Source organism: Phyllostomus discolor, chromosome 13 (genome assembly GCF_004126475.2).
Source record: "Phyllostomus discolor isolate MPI-MPIP mPhyDis1 chromosome 13, mPhyDis1.pri.v3, whole genome shotgun sequence".
Lineage (NCBI taxonomy): Eukaryota > Metazoa > Chordata > Mammalia > Chiroptera > Phyllostomidae > Phyllostomus > Phyllostomus discolor.
Genome location: NC_040915.2, coordinates 51,108,872 through 51,129,331, shown reverse-complemented (window position 1 = coordinate 51,129,331; position 20,460 = coordinate 51,108,872). Strand labels below are relative to the sequence as shown.

General features: G+C 42.8%; 1 protein-coding gene across 21 annotated transcripts in view; it reads left to right on the top strand.

Moving 5' to 3' along the window:
- The window catches only part of CIT (citron rho-interacting serine/threonine kinase), a 142,585-nt gene that overhangs the window by 76,472 nt on the left and 45,653 nt on the right, over positions 1–20,460 (top strand). For 16 of the 21 annotated variants that reach the window (XM_036014607.1, XM_036014606.1, XM_028527114.2 and 13 more), the window contains 6 exons: positions 813–938; positions 4,884–4,979; positions 8,890–9,006; positions 9,996–10,105; positions 11,193–11,367; positions 15,174–15,371. In XM_036014607.1, coding sequence (XP_035870500.1) covers positions 813–938; positions 4,884–4,979; positions 8,890–9,006; positions 9,996–10,105; positions 11,193–11,367; positions 15,174–15,371 — 822 coding nt within the window. The remainder of the gene's footprint in view (positions 1–812; positions 939–4,883; positions 4,980–8,889; positions 9,007–9,995; positions 10,106–11,192; positions 11,368–15,173; positions 15,372–20,460) is intronic. The other 5 variants (XM_028527119.2, XM_036014609.1, XM_028527115.2 and 2 more) reach the window with 1 other exon arrangement.

The following is a 20,460-nucleotide window of genomic DNA, read 5'->3' as shown; positions in this document are numbered from 1 at the left end:
TTAGCTGAGCACATGTAGTAATTTTTTTTCTTTTTTTTGCCTTCTGCTTCTAGTTTCTCCTTCCTTCAAGTTAGCTTATACAGTGTAAGACTCGTGGACCTCAGACAGAAGGCTCAACACCCCCCAGCCCCTTACCCATCCCAAACCTTTCAGGGCTTCTATGTATTTTAGGTGCACCCCTGAGCCTGGTAGATGAGACTCTCAACCATTTGACCCACGAACTTCACCTTTACTCTTGCTTCTCCCCATCACACATCCTAAGCTGTAGCTGCTCCAGGCTTTAGCAGGGGCCTAAACGGGCTCTTGACCCCGCTCTGTGTTTCTGTTAATGTGTCTATCTTTGTCTGAGAGGCCTTCCACCCTCCTCTTCTGCCCTCCCCATGTCCCGGCCCTCTCCGGAGCTCACGTCTCTGTGACTCTTCCCCTCACCTGTTGGGTAAAAATTCCTCTTTCCTGCTTCCGACCTTCCACAGCGCTCTGTACCTGTTGGCTTTATAGCCCTTCCGCCTCTTAACCTATGCTGTGTTTATCTGTGTTTGCCTTATCTTTAGCAAGGGCAGGAGTTATGTTGGCTTCCTCTCAATTTTCCGTGATGCCTGGTGTGATACTTTTGCAGATAGTAGGTGCTTGGTAAATATTTGAATGAATGAATGCACTCTTGTAACCTACACAACCGAGTACTTGAATTCTAGAGTCTTATTTTCTTCGCCGTTGGGGCGGGTGCCTGAGACTTCTCCTCCTTCCTTGAGTACAGGCGTTACACCCGTAGCGGGTACCCCATTAAAACTCTCTGATTGATTCATGATCTACAGGAACGCCGCCATTCTCTGGAGAACAAGGTAAAGAGGCTAGAGACCATGGAGCGTAGAGAAAACAGACTGAAGGATGACATCCAGACAAAATCCCAACAGATCCAGCAGATGGCTGATAAAATTCTGGTGAGCAGGAACGAAAGTCGAAAAGTTAAAAGATAACAGGTTAGAGGTTGCAGAGGGAAGGGGGTGAAAAGAAGCATCCAGCGCCATCAGAGGGGAGGCGTCACTGAGTAGGCGAAATAAGAGAAGTGACTTCAGCGTATGCCACAGCAGAGAACAGGATGAATAAGCAAATTTTGGACATTTCAGCACTGGTAACAGATCCGTAAATATTTTTTTTTTTTACTCTGTTTGCTACTGCCTGACATTTTAAAACATGAATGTGCATACTCTGTCATTTCCAATAGATTTTTTTCCAGGAGCATTTATGTCCTTCTGTGAGCAGAGTTTTGTATGGCTATTAACTTTGCAATGCCAATTTAAAAAGCTATAGGGCTTTAGACTTCTAAGACTAAAACCCGGATTCTTGCTTTTGGAGAAGAAAAAATTAGTCATGCAGAGTTGTTTTTCCCAGAGTAGTATTTGTCATAGTGTTCACCCACTCACTCTCTCTGCTACAGTTGGTTGTTGTTATTATTATTTTTTCAGTTTCCTTAGATGTAGCAGGTCTTTTTTTAGCTTTGTAATTATTATGATTCCGTTTTCGGCTCTGGTGACTAATTTAACTTCATCAAGGAAGGCTCGGGCGGTGACTTGCAGGTGGGTTGAAAATTTTGCCCCTGCCATGGTGGAAGGCAGGTGACCCTTTGAAGGACCCTCCTTGGATCTCAGTCCCAAAGCCAGAAATTTAATGCCACTTTGTGATGACTCGGAGTCTGTTCATAGCTCCCTTCTCCCCCGCCCCGGAAGAGACTCTGGAGTCATTGGCTGTTTCTCTCCACCATAAGGAGGCGAGGTGGTGAGCGGGTCATTTCATCTCTCTCTCTCTCTCTCTCTCTCTCTCTCTCTCTTTGCATCACTTCTGGGAAATGAGTCACCAGCAACCATATGAACTCAAGAATAGCCAACTTTTAAGCCTGTTCTTAATAATAAAAAAAAAAAACCCTTTAAACTTTACGTTTCTGTGTTTGTGTATATTCACGAGCATATGGATGCTCTTGAGCAAACTGGTGAAAGAGAAATTGGTTGGATTGTGTTGCTTGGGCACAGAGTCTTCACATATACGTCTGTACACAAAGGCAAATGTAACTGTTGGTCTACCCTTTCTGTTCTCTTGTTCCGTCATCAAAGTTTCTCTTGGCGAGTGTCAAGTATGTGGATTTTTTTCGTGAGTAAAATTAGATCTCACCGAGATCCTACCACAACTATCCTTTGCTTGGTACAAATGAAGTGGTTAAGTCTCTTGTGGTTGCAAAGTGTTTCTCTGTTTACTGGTGATGTGTTCATTCATTCATTCAACAAATATTTAATGAGCTTCTACTATGTGCCAGGCAATGTTCTAGGAGCTGGAAATACAGCCGCAAACAACAGTGTTTGCATAACAAGACTGAAGAGTTTGATCCATTACATATAGAAAAGATAACATTTTAAAAAATGACAACAACAACAAAAAATGCCAAACCTCCAAGAAGTCAGATTCTAGAGTATCTGCCGTTCCAAAGCTTCACTTGCAATTTAGGAGTCCAGAGCTCTGCATTCTTTGATTATTTCTTGTATACTACCATTCACATATAGACCAGAAATTTGGTCTTAAAGCTGTCAGTCTCAGATCTCTGAGTTTTTGACCTGATTTAGATTCTGATTTCCATTCCTGTGCTATCTTATGAGGACTGAAACTAAGAAAATCTGATTATCAAGTTCTTTATAATATAAAGAAAAAGTAATTATATTTCTTTGTTTCAATGTATCTGCCATCTGCCCGAGTGAGTACCTTTGTGGTTGTGAGTTCATTTACTGGAAGGTGCCTTTTGCTCAAGAACCCTGTGCTTAGGCTGCAAAGTACCTAGGACATGGACAAAGGGTGGTTTTTAATACCATTATATAAGGATGGTGCTTGGAAACAGATCCCAAAATGTCATTTGCTTTAAAATATTTGCTATTCTGGTAAGAACTTTCAACACAGATAATTGGGGTTCTCGTTATAGCAAAGTATTTTGCTTTAATAAAACAAGTCATTGCAGAGGATCCTTCATCCACATCAAGCCTCTCAGGGGTGTCCAACCTTTTGGCATTTCCGGGCCGCACTGGAAGAGGAAGCGTTGTCTTGGACCACACATTAAGTACACAAAGAGTAATGAAAACTGATGAACAAAAAAAGGTTTTAAGTAAATTTATGATTTTGTGTTGGGCTGCACTCACAGCCATCCTTGGCAGCATGCGGCTTGTGGGCTGTGGGTTGGACACCCTGCAGTTTTATTAATTAAAATCCTGTTTACGTTCAAGTTTTTAAGATCACATCCATTAGATTGCAACAGATCTTCTGCACCTACTCTTAAAACTGAACACTTCACTGGCCCCCAAAGCAAAGCCAACATTTGTAGATTTCAGAATGTCAAAAACTTAACATTTTTATGTGCATGTGAATTTGGAAGTATTTTCTTCCCATTTTATGGACATATCCTGTATAATTTATTCTTTCCTCAAAACTTTTATAATTGCTTCTACTTCAAAGAAAAATTTCATAATAGTGTAAAGAGATTAAAACTTGGAGTGGTAACTTTTTTCCTTTTTTGTACTTTTTAATCTTATTTTTGGAGTAATAACTTTATTTTCATCATTAACTAATTGGTGTAGATTCATAAGGTTTAACATAAATGCAGATAGGATATCTGCATTTAAAGAGTGTTTCCGTGAATTGAATGCTGCTGTTTATAGATCAGTTTATAAAACGTTGGTAAATGAATGTGTATAATTTTCAGATGAATTACAATTTTGTTTAAAAGTAGAGTACTTAATAAAGGAATGCAGAGAACCTTAAATTTGAGCTATTTATATTGCCCCAAATTCTCTTCCAACCTTTAATATGCCTGCATACATATTTATATCATTATTATCAGTGTATTTTATGTTCTGCTTTGTTACCATTAGCATCATATCATGCAAACCAGTGATTTTCAACTCGTGCGCTGCAAGAATTTTTATCCGTTTCTACCACTAATATAAGTAATGTTTGTAAAAGTTAGGTTTGTAAAAACCTAATAAAAAATTTAGGGCAGTAAAAAAAATTATTTTTAAACATGCAATACCTGACAGTTTAGTCAGGGGCACTGGCCTCTTCCCCATTAGAATGTCAAATAAAAAAATGACAGCAGCCAACACAACAGTAGCCATCTGGTGTGAATGAATCATAATCATACCTATTTTTTTGTCAGATTAGCAAAAGATATTTTTTGGTGTGCCACAGGATTTTAGTAATTAGTTTATGTGTGCCTTGAGATGAAAAAGGTTGAAAATCGCTGATGTAAACATTAGACTTTTATGAATGTCTCCATTCACATATTTTGCAAATCAGCCAGTTAAAATAATCATTCAAAACTCAGTGTTTGAATTGTAATATCAGCTTTTTTTTTCCTCAGCTAGGGTTCTTGAGCAATCATTTTGTTAATAAAGAAAATACAAACTCTATTTTTATTGTAATAAGTTAACTTTAAATTAAAAAAAAATTAAAATTACTTTTCTCATTTAAGGCTGTCACAGCAGTGCAAGTGGCCTGAGGCTGAGGATAGTGGTCAGGGCTTTGCACTGCACTAAACTTTCCAATGTTGCCTTGTTTCTCTTATTTTTCTATTTAGAGACGAAGAGCTGCCTTAGTCTGACTTGTTGTACTGACAGATTTCTGATTCCCGCCCACCAGCTGTGTGTGCATATGTGTGTATACTTGGTCTTCGGAAGCCCAGGGCCATGGCTCCTTGGTGGTTTCCTTCCCAAGAGCCTTAGGGCTAGTGATGAAGGAACAGATGTCTGTTGCCTGTGGTGTCTATGCCAAAGTCATGTTTCCTGTGAATGTCTAACATACACTGGCTGCGTCCTCCCCTTTGCATACCTGACTGTCTGTTCTTTTGTGTCCAGGAGCTGGAGGAGAAGCACCGGGAGGCCCAGATCTCAGCCCAGCACCTAGAGGCCCACCTGAAGCAGAAAGAGCAGCACTATGAGGAAAAAATTAAAGTAAAGACACTTTCCGATCTTCCCTGGCATTCCTCCTACAGCACCATGTAGCTTCTCTCTTTCTGGGCACTTTGGGCCACTTCTTGCTAGACCAAAGACTGTCTGGGGTAAACGCCATCCTCAGACCATAGGGTGGGGTGGTATCTATGTGGGGGCATGGAAAACAGAGGTTAAAAAAATTTATTTTAAAAATGTGGTCATTATGTATCTCAATTTTATCTTTAAAATGTTTTTTGGCCCACTCTCATTCAGTCCATAATAATTTAGATTTAGACAGGTTCACCACATTCTTTGCTTTTAGTTTCCTTCCTGCATTCAGATTTAGGATCCTTTTTTGGTTTGTTTGTTTAAAGTATATGCTTAAAGTTAAAAAAAATTTTCTTTTCAATTACAGTTGACATTCCATATTATATTAGTTTTAGGTGTATAGCATAGTGATCAGACATTTATACAATTTATGAAGTGATCCCTCTGATAAGTCTAAAGTGTATTCTTCAGGACATTAATTGGTGAGGTTCTGCTGATGACAAGCGCTCTGATCTGTTTGTTTGAAAATGTCTTTCATTTTCATCCTTGAAAGATATTTTGGCTGGGTATAGAATTCTAGGTTGGCAGTTATCATTCCATTGACTTTTGGTTTTTATACTGCTATTGAGAAGTCAGCTGTCAATCTAACTTGCTGTGTTTGAAAATAACTGATTTTTCTCCCCTTTGACTGTTTTTAAAATTTGCTTTGTTTCTAATTTTTTGAAGTTTTACTGTCATGTGTCTAGTTGTAGATTTTATTTATCCTGCTTAAAATATACTGAGCTTTGATCATATTACTACTTTTTATCAATTCCAGAAAATTTTTGATCATTATATCTCAAATATTGTCTCTTCCCCTTTTCTTTTTCCTTTTTCTTTTTGAATTTGATTAGGCTTGTGTTAGATCATCTCCAATCTATCCTTTGTTTATATTTTTCATTTCTTTATCTGTCAGTGCTATATTCTGGGTAAGTTCTGACAGATTTTCCAGTTTACTAATTCTTACCTGTATAATCTGCTGTTAAACCTACCCATTGAGTTTAAAATTTCAGTTACTGTATTTTTAGTGGGTTCTTTTCCAAGTTTCCTATATTGGTTAAGACAATAATTTTTCTATTTCATGCATTCATCTCTAAGTTTGTCTTTTATTTCTTTACGTGCATTAAGCATAGTTGTTTTACGGTCTGTGACTGACAATTCTGATATCGGAAGTATCTGAAGGTCTATTTCTGCTCTGTTGTTTCTCTTGGTTCTTTTTCATGGAGCTATTCATTTTCCTTGAGAAATCATTAGTGCGAATTCTTTGAGACATTGAATGAAAACGTGTGCCCACCTTGGGGGGTGGCCTTGGGCTCTGACTTGCCTGTCTTCTTACCCTTTGAGACTATTAAAAATTAAAGTCTGGTTTGTTTGGTTTAACATATGTCTCAAATTAAAAACAGGTTTATGCCATTTTTAGCTTCCTTGGTTTCTGCTTTCACTTGTATATGCATTGGGAAAAATGTTTTACATATGTTATCTAGCATTTTAAGTTAGTCTCTGTAAAAGAGGTGACCTAAATAATCTAACCCACCATGTAAAATAACACATTTATTTTAATTATTGAAACTATTGTTTCAATTGAATTATTATTAATAAACTCAGTGACCAGAAATGGATGCCATCGTATTGATTTCCTTTTGAAATTGCATCACATTTTTTATTATGCTTGTGGACCTAGCCTTTAATTCTTATGTTCTAGAGAATCAGACATTGGTCATTATATCTTAAATATTGTTTCTTCTCTTTCCAAATCAGACAGTGAAGAAGACTTAATTGTTGTGATGATGCTGTTACTGATTTGGTTGGTATTCTCAAAGAGTGGACTGGCCCTCTCTCTGAAGAACCAAACACACATGTGCTCACACGACATCATCACAGTCCCTGCCTCGGCCCCTCCTCTCTTTTACCCTTAATGTTACTTTTACTTATTTTTTATTAAAAGGAGTATAGGTAAATAACCCAGAAGCGACCTCAATGTTTTAGCATGACCCCCTACTTTAGTGCGTTTCAAACTTTATATACCAGGCATTTCAGTTTACCGGCATCCAGACTTTTATTTTTGGCACAGAATAACTTTCATAACATTAGGAGAATGTACACTCGAGTCCATTGCCACCTTTGCATGATGAAAATAACCCTTTGCAAAATTCATTGAGATTTGTATGATTATATTGACTTCCCTGTCAAAAGACCATGTTCTGTTTTGACTGCGGCTTGTTCCTTCTAGCTCACACTTACCACTTACTGGTTTCTGTTACTGCCAAAGTTGGAGTCTTTTTTTTTTTTTTTGAGCAGAGGCATCCTGAAAATGTACGTCATTGCTGTAGTACCTTGTAAGGAAAGAGCATGCTGGGTCTAGATATTATGTGGTCTCTGTTGCCTTCAAGATGGAAAGAACTTCGTCTTATAGGTCCTAGGGAATGTGAGGGAAGATCTGTTTTCTTCCGTCTTCCCCCCTGAAATCTTTATGAAACCTTCTTTTTAGACCATTGTGCTTTGTGTTTCCTGTTCCAGACTCTGTGAGGCCATTTTAGTTATAATTATAATCATACCCTAGATTCTGTCCTTTTCTTGTTCGTAATTTTAGAATCATGCCCTGACATCCAAGAGAATGGGCCACTTATCCTGTTGAGCTTCTTCCCTCTTCCCGTGACCCTGTCCTCCACCTTTTGTTCTTCTCCACCAGCTCTTATTCTATTTTTTTCCATCAGTCAGTTCTAGTTTAAAGCCCTCTTTGAAATCTGTTCTTTCCTTTCTTTATCATGTGGACCCCCTACCTGCCGACTGCCTCTTTTTAGGGGTGATGTCCCCATGCTCTGTGAAGATCCCCTCACAACAGACATTGTGGGAAAGGCACATTTCAGTCCCATCTGTGACCCCAATTTGTTTCAGCTTTCTTTCCAGTATCAGATGCAGCTGGTGTCATTCAGAACAGCAGAGTGGATTCTCTCAGATGAGAGGCACAGGGTTGTTTGTGGTCAAAGGCTTGGACAAGTTATGATGTTGTCTTCCCTTTTCCCTTTTTTTTTTGTCCCCTTGTTTTGGCGACCAGTGGGGCTGTGTCTGCCTTGTGGAACATTAGATCAAGCTGGTGGATAGCGACACCATTGCTGTTTTATTTCCTCCTCTTGTGAACAGTAGGCGCTTCCAGCAGCGATCTCAGCATGGAGGACCCTGGCGTCTGTTCTCCTGGGAAAGGTTTCTCTTTCCAGTGACTTTTTTTGCAGCTGGATCAGAGGAAAGAGCAGGAAAGAGGGATCTGTTTTTTCTTTCTTTTATGTTGACTCTCCACCTACTTGACTGGTGGGCAGAATCCTCTGGTCTCTGACTGTGTCTGAACATCAGCCCTGGTCACAGAGACTTCCTCCGTCTTCAGCTTTCTGTCTCTCCGTACACAACCCAGAGATAGCTAGATAAATTTCCTACAAATTAAGGGCAAGCAGTATTCTGAAAACTGCTGGTGTGTTGGCTACAACAAAGCTGTCCCCAGGTATTATCTTCAGATTATGAGATCCATAGAGAGTTCTTGTCTTCTCTCTCATTCTGGAGTTCACCTCCATTTTGGATCTGTACCTTGGGTCGTTTTGCCTGCTGACTTTAAAATAAGGTCTTAGTTCAAGTGCATGGGTTATTTGCCATTTCATGGTAAGGCTTCTTAACCTCCTTTCAGCTGAGAACCAGATTCTCAAACCCTGTCCTGGCCCCAGAGTTCGGAGGGCGTGTCCTCTCCACTGCTTCTCCCCCGCTACCCCCTTTCCCCACTTGCTCAGTTGCCCTTGGGTAGCCTTCCCACCTGAGCTTTGCTGCTCAGAAAACTCTCTTCTTCTTTTGTTTCTCACAGGTGTTGGACAATCAGATAAAGAAGGACCTGGCCGATAAAGAGACCCTGGAGAATATGATGCAGAGACACGAAGAGGAGGCTCACGAGAAAGGCAAAATTCTCAGCGAGCAGAAGGCGGTGGGTATAAGAAACCTTAAAGCCAGAGTTGAAAGGAGTGTTTGTGAACCATGACAGGGACCACGCACCTGGGGCAAGTCTGTTTCCGCTGCTGAGTTATTCTCCCTGTTTCATCCTGTGGGGTTCGTGGCTAACAGGTGGCTCTCTCTGCACCTTTTTATTCCTAAAGCAGTGGAGGCGGTGGTTCAGGGTGGCCAGTTCCGCCTGTTACACTGTTCTTTGAGAGCCGGTCTGTCATTGGCTAGAACATTGTTCTTTAAAGTGCCCCCCGACATAATGCCCACTAGCCTTTGGCCTCCCTCCTATGTCTTCTCTTTTTTACTTGTCCATTTCTCTCATTTCTAATCCATGTAAGTAGGTGTTTTAGTAGCTGGCTGCTCCCAAGGTTCACCTGTAGTGCTTGTTAATAATCTCCATATTATCGCAGACCCTACTGAGGCTTTCCACCTCATCCTCTCTAAAGGAGGGTTCTGGGAAGTTGTATTTTGTAGCCATCCTCCCCTTCCGATTTTTATGATGCCTTAAGTTGGGGGAACTTTGTTGTAGAGAATGTAGGACAGTGGTGGCTGCGTGGTAAGGAGTCACTCAGACAAGACAACTCCATGGGTGATGAGAAGAACGAACTTGCAGATTCAAACTAGGGGCTCCTGCAGGCTCAGATCACACGCGTGTGGCACAGGGATTTGACAAGGCCTGCTTATTTGCAGAAGGTCAGCTTCCTGAATAGATCCTTCTGCCCGTCTTTAACACAAGCTGCCTTAGCTAGAATGGGGACAAGTAATCTCTGTTTCGGTAAAACAACCGAGTGCCATCCGTTCAGGCAATAAGATTGTGGTCCTAAGGGTACAGACTAGTTGAGCGCTTTGTTGCCTCTGGTCAGATTGCCTGCATTTCAGATGAGACCCTTACCCCTGCCCACATGGCCTACGTTTCTCTCATCCTGGGAGAACTGTCTGTGCGTGAGGTTTCAAAGGCCCCCTACATTTCAGATGATCAATGCTATGGATTCCAAGATCAGATCCCTGGAACAGAGGATTGTGGAACTGTCGGAAGCCAATAAACTCGCAGCAAACAGCAGCCTTTTCACCCAGAGGAACATGTAAGTATTCAAATTCTAACTATGTGCGTGATTACGCTTTGGTCTTCTCTCCTGGGGCATAAACTCTGCTGCTCTGTCTGATGGAGCTGGAGCAGATTTAATTACGTCTGTAGTTTGGCTCAGCCCCTCACCCCACGCTTATGTAATCTTGCCCTCTCTTAAGTGGTCTCATTCTACTGTGTCCTCTCTTTTGAGCTGGGTTTTCTTAAATGCTTCAAATTGCCATCAGATTGTAGTGTGTTGCTCTCAGTAATGAGGCTATTTATAGTTTGCTTTTGGAAAGCTGCAGTACTTGCTCCCAGACCCGCCTCCTGTAAATAGCCAGAGGCGATCTCGTGTGTGCCCAACTGGGCTATCTATTCTGCTGTTATTAAGTTAGGCCTTGGGGGATGAAGTTTGGGGTTCAGCAAGGACTCTCCCTGTTCCAGGGGCACTTGGATCATAATCTTTCCCCCTAACGAATTACAGTCTCCATAGTATATATTTTTTCTTTAGATATCTTTTCAGAGAGCTTCTAAAACATTCCCATCTTAGTTTAAACCAACTTGGTAGACTTCTTTTTGGTCTTTGAGTCATTCCGGTTTCTGATGCGCCTGAGCAGCCTGGTGGAGAGGTGAGTGTGCTCACGGAGAAGTGGAAGGAATAGCATCCCTTCTCCTCATGGCCCTTTCTTCTGCAGGGCTCACCTTGAAGAGTCATTAGGGTACTCTTGTACTCTGAGGGGCCTCTTTCTGCCCTCCTATACAGACTCAAAGAAACAAAAGTCTACCAAAGGAGTGAAAAGTTAGTATCTCTTGCGTTCCCCTTGACCATACTCAATCCCATAGATGAGGGACTCTGAGCCATGAGGATTAAATGGGCCCTAGGACCCCATGCTGGGATCGTGCACACGAGGCCAGGTCAGAACAGCGATCATGGGAATGATCGCGAGGCCGGCTCAGGCCAGAGCCAACCTGGGAATGACCCTTGTCTGCACTTGCTGTCTGAGACACAGCCCTCGCTCCGTTTCTGCCTGTGCTTCCGAGGGGACGTGCTCACCTCTGACGAGACTGTGATTTCGCTTGGTTCCTCTTACCACCCCCACCAGGAAGGCCCAGGAAGAGATGATTTCAGAACTCAGGCAACAGAAGTTTTACCTGGAGACGCAGGCCGGGAAATTGGAGGCCCAGAACCGGAAGCTGGAGGAGCAGCTGGAAAAAATCAGCCACCAAGACCACACTGACAAGAATCGTCTGCTGGAGCTGGAGACAAGGCTGAGGGAGGTGAGCGCGAGGGCGACTGCACGAGAGGCTTTGTTGGAGGACTCGGGGGTCAGACATAAATCAGTGCTCCCACCAGAGGCCTGTGCACCGAGGAGGGACACTGGGCACAGGGGTCTGGGCTAGAGGCCACCTCCGTTTCTGATGGGTTTGGTAACCTTGAGCAGGCAGCCTTCTCTCTGTGCATCGGTTTCCACGTCTGTAAAGCGGCCACGAAAATGCACCGTATTCTGCTGTGTATAATGCTCACTTTTTTGTCCAAATTTTTGAGGGAAAAATAAGGACATGCATTATACATGGGCAGTGCTAATTCTGTAGGTACATAAATATTTTAAATTCTTTTATTTATGCTTAGTTGTTAAAAGTGTAACTCTAGAAAGCAATACCAATATCCATATGCAAAATAATACCCTTTATAATACAAAAAACAAATATCTAAATATAAATAAATAAAAATTGAATTAAAAAATTAAAATGAAAGATTTTTTTCCTGAAAGTTTGGGCCAGAAACACAGGCGCATATTGTACATTGGAACACATTATACACAACAAAATATGGTATCTCCATCACAGGATTACATGTAACGTATGTAATTGGTGCATCTTCAGGTCGGGGCATAGTGATTCCTCCTTGATCTCAATTTAGCAAGGGTCACGTGACTCAGTCCACACACAAGTGTTGGCTACATAGCGTGGCTTAATGACAGTGGCAGAGGTCTCATAATGCTAGTGGAATTTTAAAAGACAAACCCACATATTAGGTTTGTTTGGTGGAAGGTGGTTCTCTTCAGAGGTATAAGGAAGCTGGGAAGGACAGCTGTTAGGTTTTTGGGAGGAAAATACCACGTATTTGGTTGTAAACATGTTGAGATTGATTGAAGTGACGAGGTTACATTCATGTACTTACTTGCTGTGCACTTATTAAATGCCTGCTGTGTGCCAATTAATAGTCTGATATACAGTTGTGAGGAGACAGACCCAGTCCCCGATCTTGGGAGCTGTCAGCGTAGTGGGCAGGGCAGCCTAGTGGGCAGGGCTATCTGGCCTCTGCAGAGGCAGTCCTGGAGTGCAGGGGAGTGGTTGCTGGAAGTGGGGGGGGGGGGGGCGTCTGGCTGGGAGTGGAGACACTGTGCTCAAATATCTGTGGTGGAACTCTTCAGAGTAGATGCTCACTCTTAAGGAAAAGACTGCTGAGCCAGCAGAGGCCTGATGGCTAGACCTTGGGGAACCCTCATGTTAGGTGCCTCTTAGTTTGTGCTGGGGCATTACAATGAGTCCCACTGGCCAGACGAATGGAGTTCTCCAGGTGTGGCCCCTCCGTTAGAGGTACCTGGTGTGTTGATTGAAATGCAGATTCCTGGGTGTCTTTCTCCCTCTGCCTGTTTTAAGGGAATAGAGGTGAGGAAGCAGAGAGTCAAGTTTTGCATTTTCAACAAATGCCCCAGGAAATTCTTATACTTCTGAAGTTTGAGGACCATCGCTCTGGGTCATCCGAAAGCATTAGGTGATGGTTTAGCTTTTATCATCCGGGCTATGTTTTTACCCTTCAGTGAGTTGTACATTTCCCCATAGGGTCAGCCTTAAGCGTGTGAGTGTAAATAACGCAGATAGATTTTTCTGAGTGTGGGAACATTGGCTGGCCATCCTGCCTTTCTTTTCCACACTTGTCTCTCTGACCTCCCCTGCCCTGCAGCTGTATAGCCCATCTGGGCAATCAAAATGCCCTGGGGAAAGCATGTGGCTTTGTTCTTAAGGTAGTACATCTAGTCCCCCAAGGATGGTGGGAGAGCAGGTCCACCTTCTCTTTGCTGCCTGCTGCTATTGAGATGGGGCTGAGGCCTCAACCTCGGGTTTGCTTCACTTTCCAGGGCCCTGGGCTTCCCCCAACCCCATGTGTGCAGTGTTAACTCTTCTCTAGCAAAGTGTGTGGCGTCCTGACTATCCCGGGCTCCTGGGTTCTCCTGTCAGTGTGCAGCACCCTGCTCCCCCGCCTCTGCTTGCCTCCCTGTCACCTGCCTCTCATGGTTTTGCCAAGTGGCCTCGGGAGATTTCCAGGCCTGCTAGTAGAGTCGCAGCCTGCTCTTACTGCTGGCCTTTTAATTAGGTGAACAGTAAGTAGTAGAGCCAGACTTCCTGGGTTCGAAACCAGCCCTGCCTTTTTTTGTTTAGCTATGTGACATTTGCTCAGTTATTTGATGCATTTGTGCCACAGTTTGCTAATCCATAAAAGAGGGTAATAATAGTACCTCCTTCACTGGGTTGTTATGAAGATGGAAGGACTTAAAGCAGTGCCTGGCTTGTTGTGAGTATATTTGCTGCCGTCACACTGTTGTCATTGTCACCATCACCATCATCATTCTCATCCTCACTAGAGAGAGGTCACAGCTTGGACTTCAGGGGCCACTGACCTACCAACCCAGACCTTTCTCCAGTTTCTGACCCATCGTCCCAGTAGGCATCAGACATCTCCACTTGGATGTCTCCTTCGTTGCTCCAGCTCAGCGCATCGAGACTGAATTTCTTATCTTTGTCCTCCTGACTGGCTCTTCCTCTCCTGTCTCCTGCCCTAAGCAAAGGCCTCATTCTGTAATTCACCTGCCCAGAAACACAGATGTCACCTTTGACTCACCTCTGTCCTTTGTTTCCTGTCCCACCTTGAGCTAACTACTAGACTCTGTTGGTTCCTGAGGCTAATCTTTTGCATGCCTTTCTTCTCTTCACCCATATGGCCTTTGGGACTCTGATGTCACTTTTTCTGGGGAGCCTCCTCCTGTCCTGTGGGGCTGCATCTGATGTCTTCTTTGTGTCCCCATGGCCTTCTGTGTTTAGCTCCTCACTTTGTGTACCTCTTGGCAGCCTGTGCTGGATAGTGCGCTCTCTGAGGGCAGTGAGCATCCCGTATTTGTTGGTATTCAACGTTCGACACAGGCATTGTCCTGGTTCCTGGGGCAGCCTTGTCAGTGCTTGTTAGGTCCATAGATGTGCTTTATCTCCATGCCGTGCTTTGGATGTCTTGTTTCCCTGCTTGGAATTTTCTTTCTTCTTTGAGCTGCTTGTTTGGCTTTCTGTATTCTTCAATACACAGATGCAGAGTTATCTCCTCCTGCCCCTCTGCTGTGTTCCCATTACATCCCTGCATGTCCTGACCCGCGCACTTGGCCACAATATATGACAGTGGTTGGTTTTCATTTTTCTTCTAAACTGGAAGGACAGACGCTTTCTTTTATCTCCATATTCCTTTTTACACAGACGTTACTAAGTAAATTTTTCTTACATCAATGAATGAAACGTTGAGTAGGTAGAGGGATAGATGGGCAGATGGAAGGAAGAATGTTTAGTTCATAATGTGACATTAATACTGGTTACCTAATGGGAACAAATCAGAGCACGAATATTTAAAATACACAAATTCAGTCTGTTGTTCTAATTCCATTTGTATTCTAATGATGAAGGGGTTCCTGTTAGCAATATGTTATTTATATCCATTTGCTTTTAAATGTATTTCTAATAAGAGTACTTGTTATAATGTCCACTGGAGTTTGTTGTGTGTTTTTTCTTTTGAAACCTTCCTGAGCATTTGAGTATTTGTAAGTAAAAGATGATTTGTATATACAGCCTCCCACATTTTCTTACTCCTGTTGATTTTCGAGACCCATAGAAATCAGACCCATTTAATTGAATCTTCTCCCTCAGTTGATGGCTAAAGAATTTGATTCCATGACTAAGTTTAAAATACACCTTGAACAGCAGGTCACACCCTGGCTTTCTTTGAAGTTACGGTCAACCGAGCGTTTCTCTCTATTTCTTAGGTCAGTCTCGAGCATGAGGAGCAGAAACTGGAGCTGAAGCGCCAGCTCACAGAGTTGCAGCTCTCTCTGCAGGAGCGGGAGTCCCAGCTCACGGCCCTGCAGGCCGCCCGGGCGGCCCTGGAGAGCCAGCTCCGCCAGGCCAAGACAGAGCTGGAAGAGACGACGGCAGAGGCCGAGGAAGAAATCCAGGCGCTCACGGTAGGCCTGGGGCGTGGTCCCTTCCGGTTGCTGAAGGCCTCAGTCAGCTAGGATGAGCGTGGCACTGAGGATGTCCGCTCACTTGTAGAAGTTTCGAGGGACAAAAACAATCTGTAGAGATGTTGAGTGGGCAGCAAATTGGCTCGCACTGGCTTCTCCTTCACTGGAATTATTCTTCTTGCTCAGTTGGTAATATCTGAGCTTTCCTTTGCATTTCGAAAAGGTCTTCCTTTACGTATCTTCCCTCTTGTTAAAATAATCATCATTATATGTATTTTTTCTTTTTTTCAATTACAGTTGACATTCAATATTATGGTTTTAGCCAAAGTCTGTTTATTTGGATCTTCTACTTTGATTTTCAATAATTATTAAAAAAAAAGTCTTATACTTTATAGTAGTCTTTCTACCATATTTCTATATTTGTTTTGTGTTAACTTTATTTATTTTACTTTTTTTAAGTTGTAGATTCTGCTTTATGTCTTATGTATGCATTGGTATGATTTGGTATATACTTTAAACTACCTGTATTTTTCAGACTATAAGACGCACACCCAAATGTGGGGGTGGGGAAAGGGGGTGCATCTTATAGTCTGAATGTAGCTTACCTGGCTCGCTGTGGGGTGGGGGTGGTGGAGTGGGGTTGCTGCTGCATTCTCCTCCCAAATTAGGGAGGCAGGGGGGTGCATCTTATAGTCCAAAAATATGGTAGTTTGGTTCTTAGAAGCAGTCCCCCTATGTTGAGTTTCAAGAGCCCGTTGTCCGAAGTCAGGTCATGATGGGGCAGGGCCAGGGTCCTCATGGACCAGTCTGGGATACAGGGACTTCCAGGATTCCAGGGGCACACCGTAACTCCTTTGTAGAAGCTGCTCGTGATTCCTAGGTTTTCCAGGACTTAACACCAAGTTCAGATTCTGACTGCAGTCTGAATTTCCACTGTCTTTATGAGAATACTTATTAAACACTTGTTGATGCCACGTGCTGCCAATATTTGGTTTGGAAAAAGTAGTCAAATATCTCTATACTTTGCCTTGTTTCAAAATATATTGAAAGCAGTTTAGAAAGATACAAAACTGTGTAACAGGATAAATGAGAAGAAAAGGCAAAGAGAAAAATAAGACTATAAAAACGGAGGTAAGAATGAAATGAATATTTAAGACTGAATGCAGACAAGGCCTGTGCACTCTCTGGAGTTGGGTGGATGGGGAGGAAGACAGCCAGATAGCATTTCTTAGTTCCTAAAAGAGATACTTAAAAATCTCACCAGTATTATATTTCATACATTGTATGTTAATATTTTGCCCCAATGTGACCGCCCAACCTCTGAAAGAGGGAGGACACAACAGTAATTTAATCCTCACCTAATGAGTCCTCACTCTGTGCCTAGGGCTGTGTCTTTAGCCTTTTCTCCCCAGGGGGCTGGCATGTAATTCCTCAAATCCTTTTACACCGACGGAGACAGACTCATTTGTCTCACTGCTCTGTTGGAACTGGGAGGGAGGATGGTGGCCCCGCATCTTCTCCTTCCGTTTGGAAGGAGGAGGGTAGAAAATAGAGCGTGTGTCACTGCTGTTTATCTGCGGGGAAATTAGTCTTTAAATCCTGTCTTGCTGCCGGTTGGACTGTGCTGTGTCTAATGGCTGCTGGGAGCCTAGCACAGCAGCAAGTCACGACTTAATTTAGATGAGATCACTGCCTCAGAGCATCTTCTTAGGAAAAAAGAAGGAAACAGCCTCCGTAGTTCTAGAAACTAGGGCTCAGCCAGCATCTCAGACGAAGATGCCACGGGAAACCTGGCTTCTTAAAAATGACGGCAGAACACGGCCTCGGTCAGACAGCGGTTTGCAAGCCCTCCGCGCGGGGGTCCCAACCCCGTGTGGGTTTGCTTCCGTTCAGTTCGGAGGCCGTGGGTTTTTCCTCTCCCCTCCTCTCGGTTGTGTTCTGTAAAGCTGGCTACAGGCCGTGGCTGTTGCCTGAGTGGCCTTGGTGAATTTGTTCTGAAGAGTGTACCTTCCAAGAGAAAGAGAACATGGTCACAAATGCAGTGCTCCGACGCTCGCTCGCTCGCTTGCTCTCATTGTTCGAGGCCCAAGGTCAGACCCAGTGTGTGCATCAATCCAATTAAATCTAAAATTATCTCCCAGGAGGCTTGTGAGCTTGACAGCAGGCTGTTTTATCAATAAAAGGGAATAGTCAAATGGACTATTATTGCTCATCTCCAAGAGGCCTCTGTCTCCTAGCCTGGGAAAGAGTAGCTATACCATCTGGCCTCCGCCTCTGGACCAGATTGGACGGATCCCAGTTAAATGGAAGATCTGCATCGAAGGAGCTTGGCAGGGGGCGCTGGGAAGCCCTTGTTGGTCTTCTGCTTTCCTTTTCTCTCTACTCTCACTTTACCCATCCTGTCAATTGCATTCGCATCGAAATTCACTGGCTGAGATGAAATCATGGTGGAGACCGACAGGAGAGTCAAATTTAAATAAAAATCCACACTTTCAAGATGCTTTCATGCTTATTGGTAGAGGAGAGAATTTTCTGCCTGGACTTGAAATGTAAGACTCCATGTAACCCCTGCGGGAAGGAAGGGAATTTGAGCCCACACACTTGAGAGCACACAGATGTGTGACAAGGTGTGAGCGTCACTCTGAATGGCGCCAAGGGGTAGAGGTGTGGTGCGAGCCCTGTGTACACCAGCAAGGCCCCACGGACGCGTCTCGTGTCCCTTCCCTCGTGTTCTTTGATTAGTTTGGTTAAATGAGTGATGCAGAACAATCCAGAGTCTAACGCTAGAGACACCAGTGAAAGGAATCCTCTCAGCGCCATGCGATCATGAGATCCCAATGTCATCCTCTGTGATTTGTTAAAATCGTCAGCCAATGCATGCTCTCTCTCTCTCCTTCTCTCTCTCTCTCTCTTCTTTTACATAAATATCAAACCCTGTCTTCAATTAGTAAGCCATCGGTGTGATAGCCAGGACATGAAGTTGGGGCATGGAAGGCGACAGTCTGGCTTGGTGCCTGCCTTCAACAGGGAAAGGGGTGCACGCGTGGGAGCCTGAGTGTTCTAGAACCCTGACTGTGGGTCCCAGCAGGGGGTCAGACACCTGAACGCTGGTGTCCTTTCCTCAGCTCCCACAGGTATTTTCTCTCATCAAGGCTGCATTATAGCTCTGTTTTCCTTTTTCCTCTTGGAACTTGCCTTAAAATTAATGAAGATGAGGTACTCCCCAGACAGACTGCCTCTCTGCTCTTCAGGCTGCAGCCTGTGTGTTCTACCTCATGGTGATCCAGACCCTGACCTACCGAGTGCAGTTGTTCTCAGGGTGGGGTCTGTGTGTCCCTGATGGGCCCCAAGTTCAGATTATTTTCACAGTAAGAGGAAGATGTTGTTTGGCATTTTTGATTGGGGTAACACACTGATGGTATAAAAACAATGCTATTGTTATTTTAAAAGAAATAAAATACAAATATTTGAGAAAAAAATCTCTTTTAATTTCTAATATGGTAAATGTAGATAGATGTGATCCACATAAACAAAAGTTCTTTGGAGTCTTCAATAATTTTTAAGAATAACTATTCCCTGTAGAACCTCATGTCTCATTAGCACTCAGTTATTTCATTAAGAGAATCCAAAGTTGTCTTATGTATTTTACTATCCTTATACATACTACTGTGTGACCTTTTGCTTTTTTGTGTATTTGGTTTACAACTTATTTCAAAGAAACTTACGTGTCTTGACATTTATTTTTTACTCAGATCAGTCCAATAATTGTTAGATTCTTATAGTATTTCTGGCAGTCACAACAGGATTGGTTCTACATTTTGTGTTTGTATTTCATAGTCAGTAATAAATCAAAAGCCATAATGATGGTAATTCATTACATTATACCCTCAAACAGGATTGCCATTTGATGTGTCAGAATGATCCAAAGGCCTCAGTGATGGTAAATTTTAAAGAAAATGAAACAGTATTAGTGATTGAAATTTCAGACTACAGTGGGGGCAGTTAAACAAGCTTTTAATGGTGCAGTGTTATTTGGAATTTTGCTATTAATAAGAAGGCAGAGCCTCGGCTGATGTGGCTCAGTGGATTGAGTGCTGGCCTGCGAACCATAGGGTTGCCGGTTCTGTTCCCAGTCAGGGCACATGCCTGGGTTGTGGGGCAGGTCCCCAGTAGGGGGCATGAGAGAGGCAACCACACATTGATGTTTCTCTCCCCCTCTCTTTCTCCCTCCTTTCCCCTGTCTCTGAAAATAAATACATAAATAAAAATCTTTAAAAAATAAGATGAATAGGTTGTCTATTTTTTCTAAGTCTAGGCAAGGGAGCTTTTTTATGACCATTGCTTAGGCTTTGAAGGAATTAACTCTGCTCTCAGCTTCTTGTTGCTGTCTCTGAGGGATTTCACATTAAATAATCATTTAGAGCAGGTATTGGCAAGCTTTACCAGTGGGCCAAATTCAGCCTGCCTCCTGTTTTCTGTCAATAAAGTTTTATTGATACACAGTCATGCCCATGCTTCTACATACTGAGTGTGGCTGCTCTTATGCTGTGAGGGCAGAGTTGAGTAGTTGTGACAGAGACTGAATGGCCCTTAAGTCCAAAAATATTTACTATCTAGCCCTTGAAAGAAAAAATTTTCTCACTCCTGCTGTAGAGTTTGTTAATCTATGGGCCTCATTCTTCTTTTAGGAAGAACCCTTGCCTTGTGTCCTTGGCGATCATGAAATGCACTCAAAGGAGCTGGATGGTCTCTGGGGCCAGGCTGCTGCTTGCTCACAGATGAGGTTTCAGCATCAGTGTAGATAGCCACGGTCCTGCTTTGGATAAGTTATATTCCTACCCCATTCAACGAATAAATCACTTGTATAGTTGCTGGGTAAAAAGCACATCGATATTGGGGAAAAATTATAATCTATTAAATTAGTCCATGAAAATATTGGCTACATTTTTGGAAATTGATTCCAAGTGATAACTCAACTTATGAATCTGTTTGTGAGTCTGTCTATACAGCTGTCTCCTTTTGTTTTGTTTTACCATTATTTTCCAGTGCTCTTCATTACTTTGTATAGATTTAAGTTTTGGTTGTCATT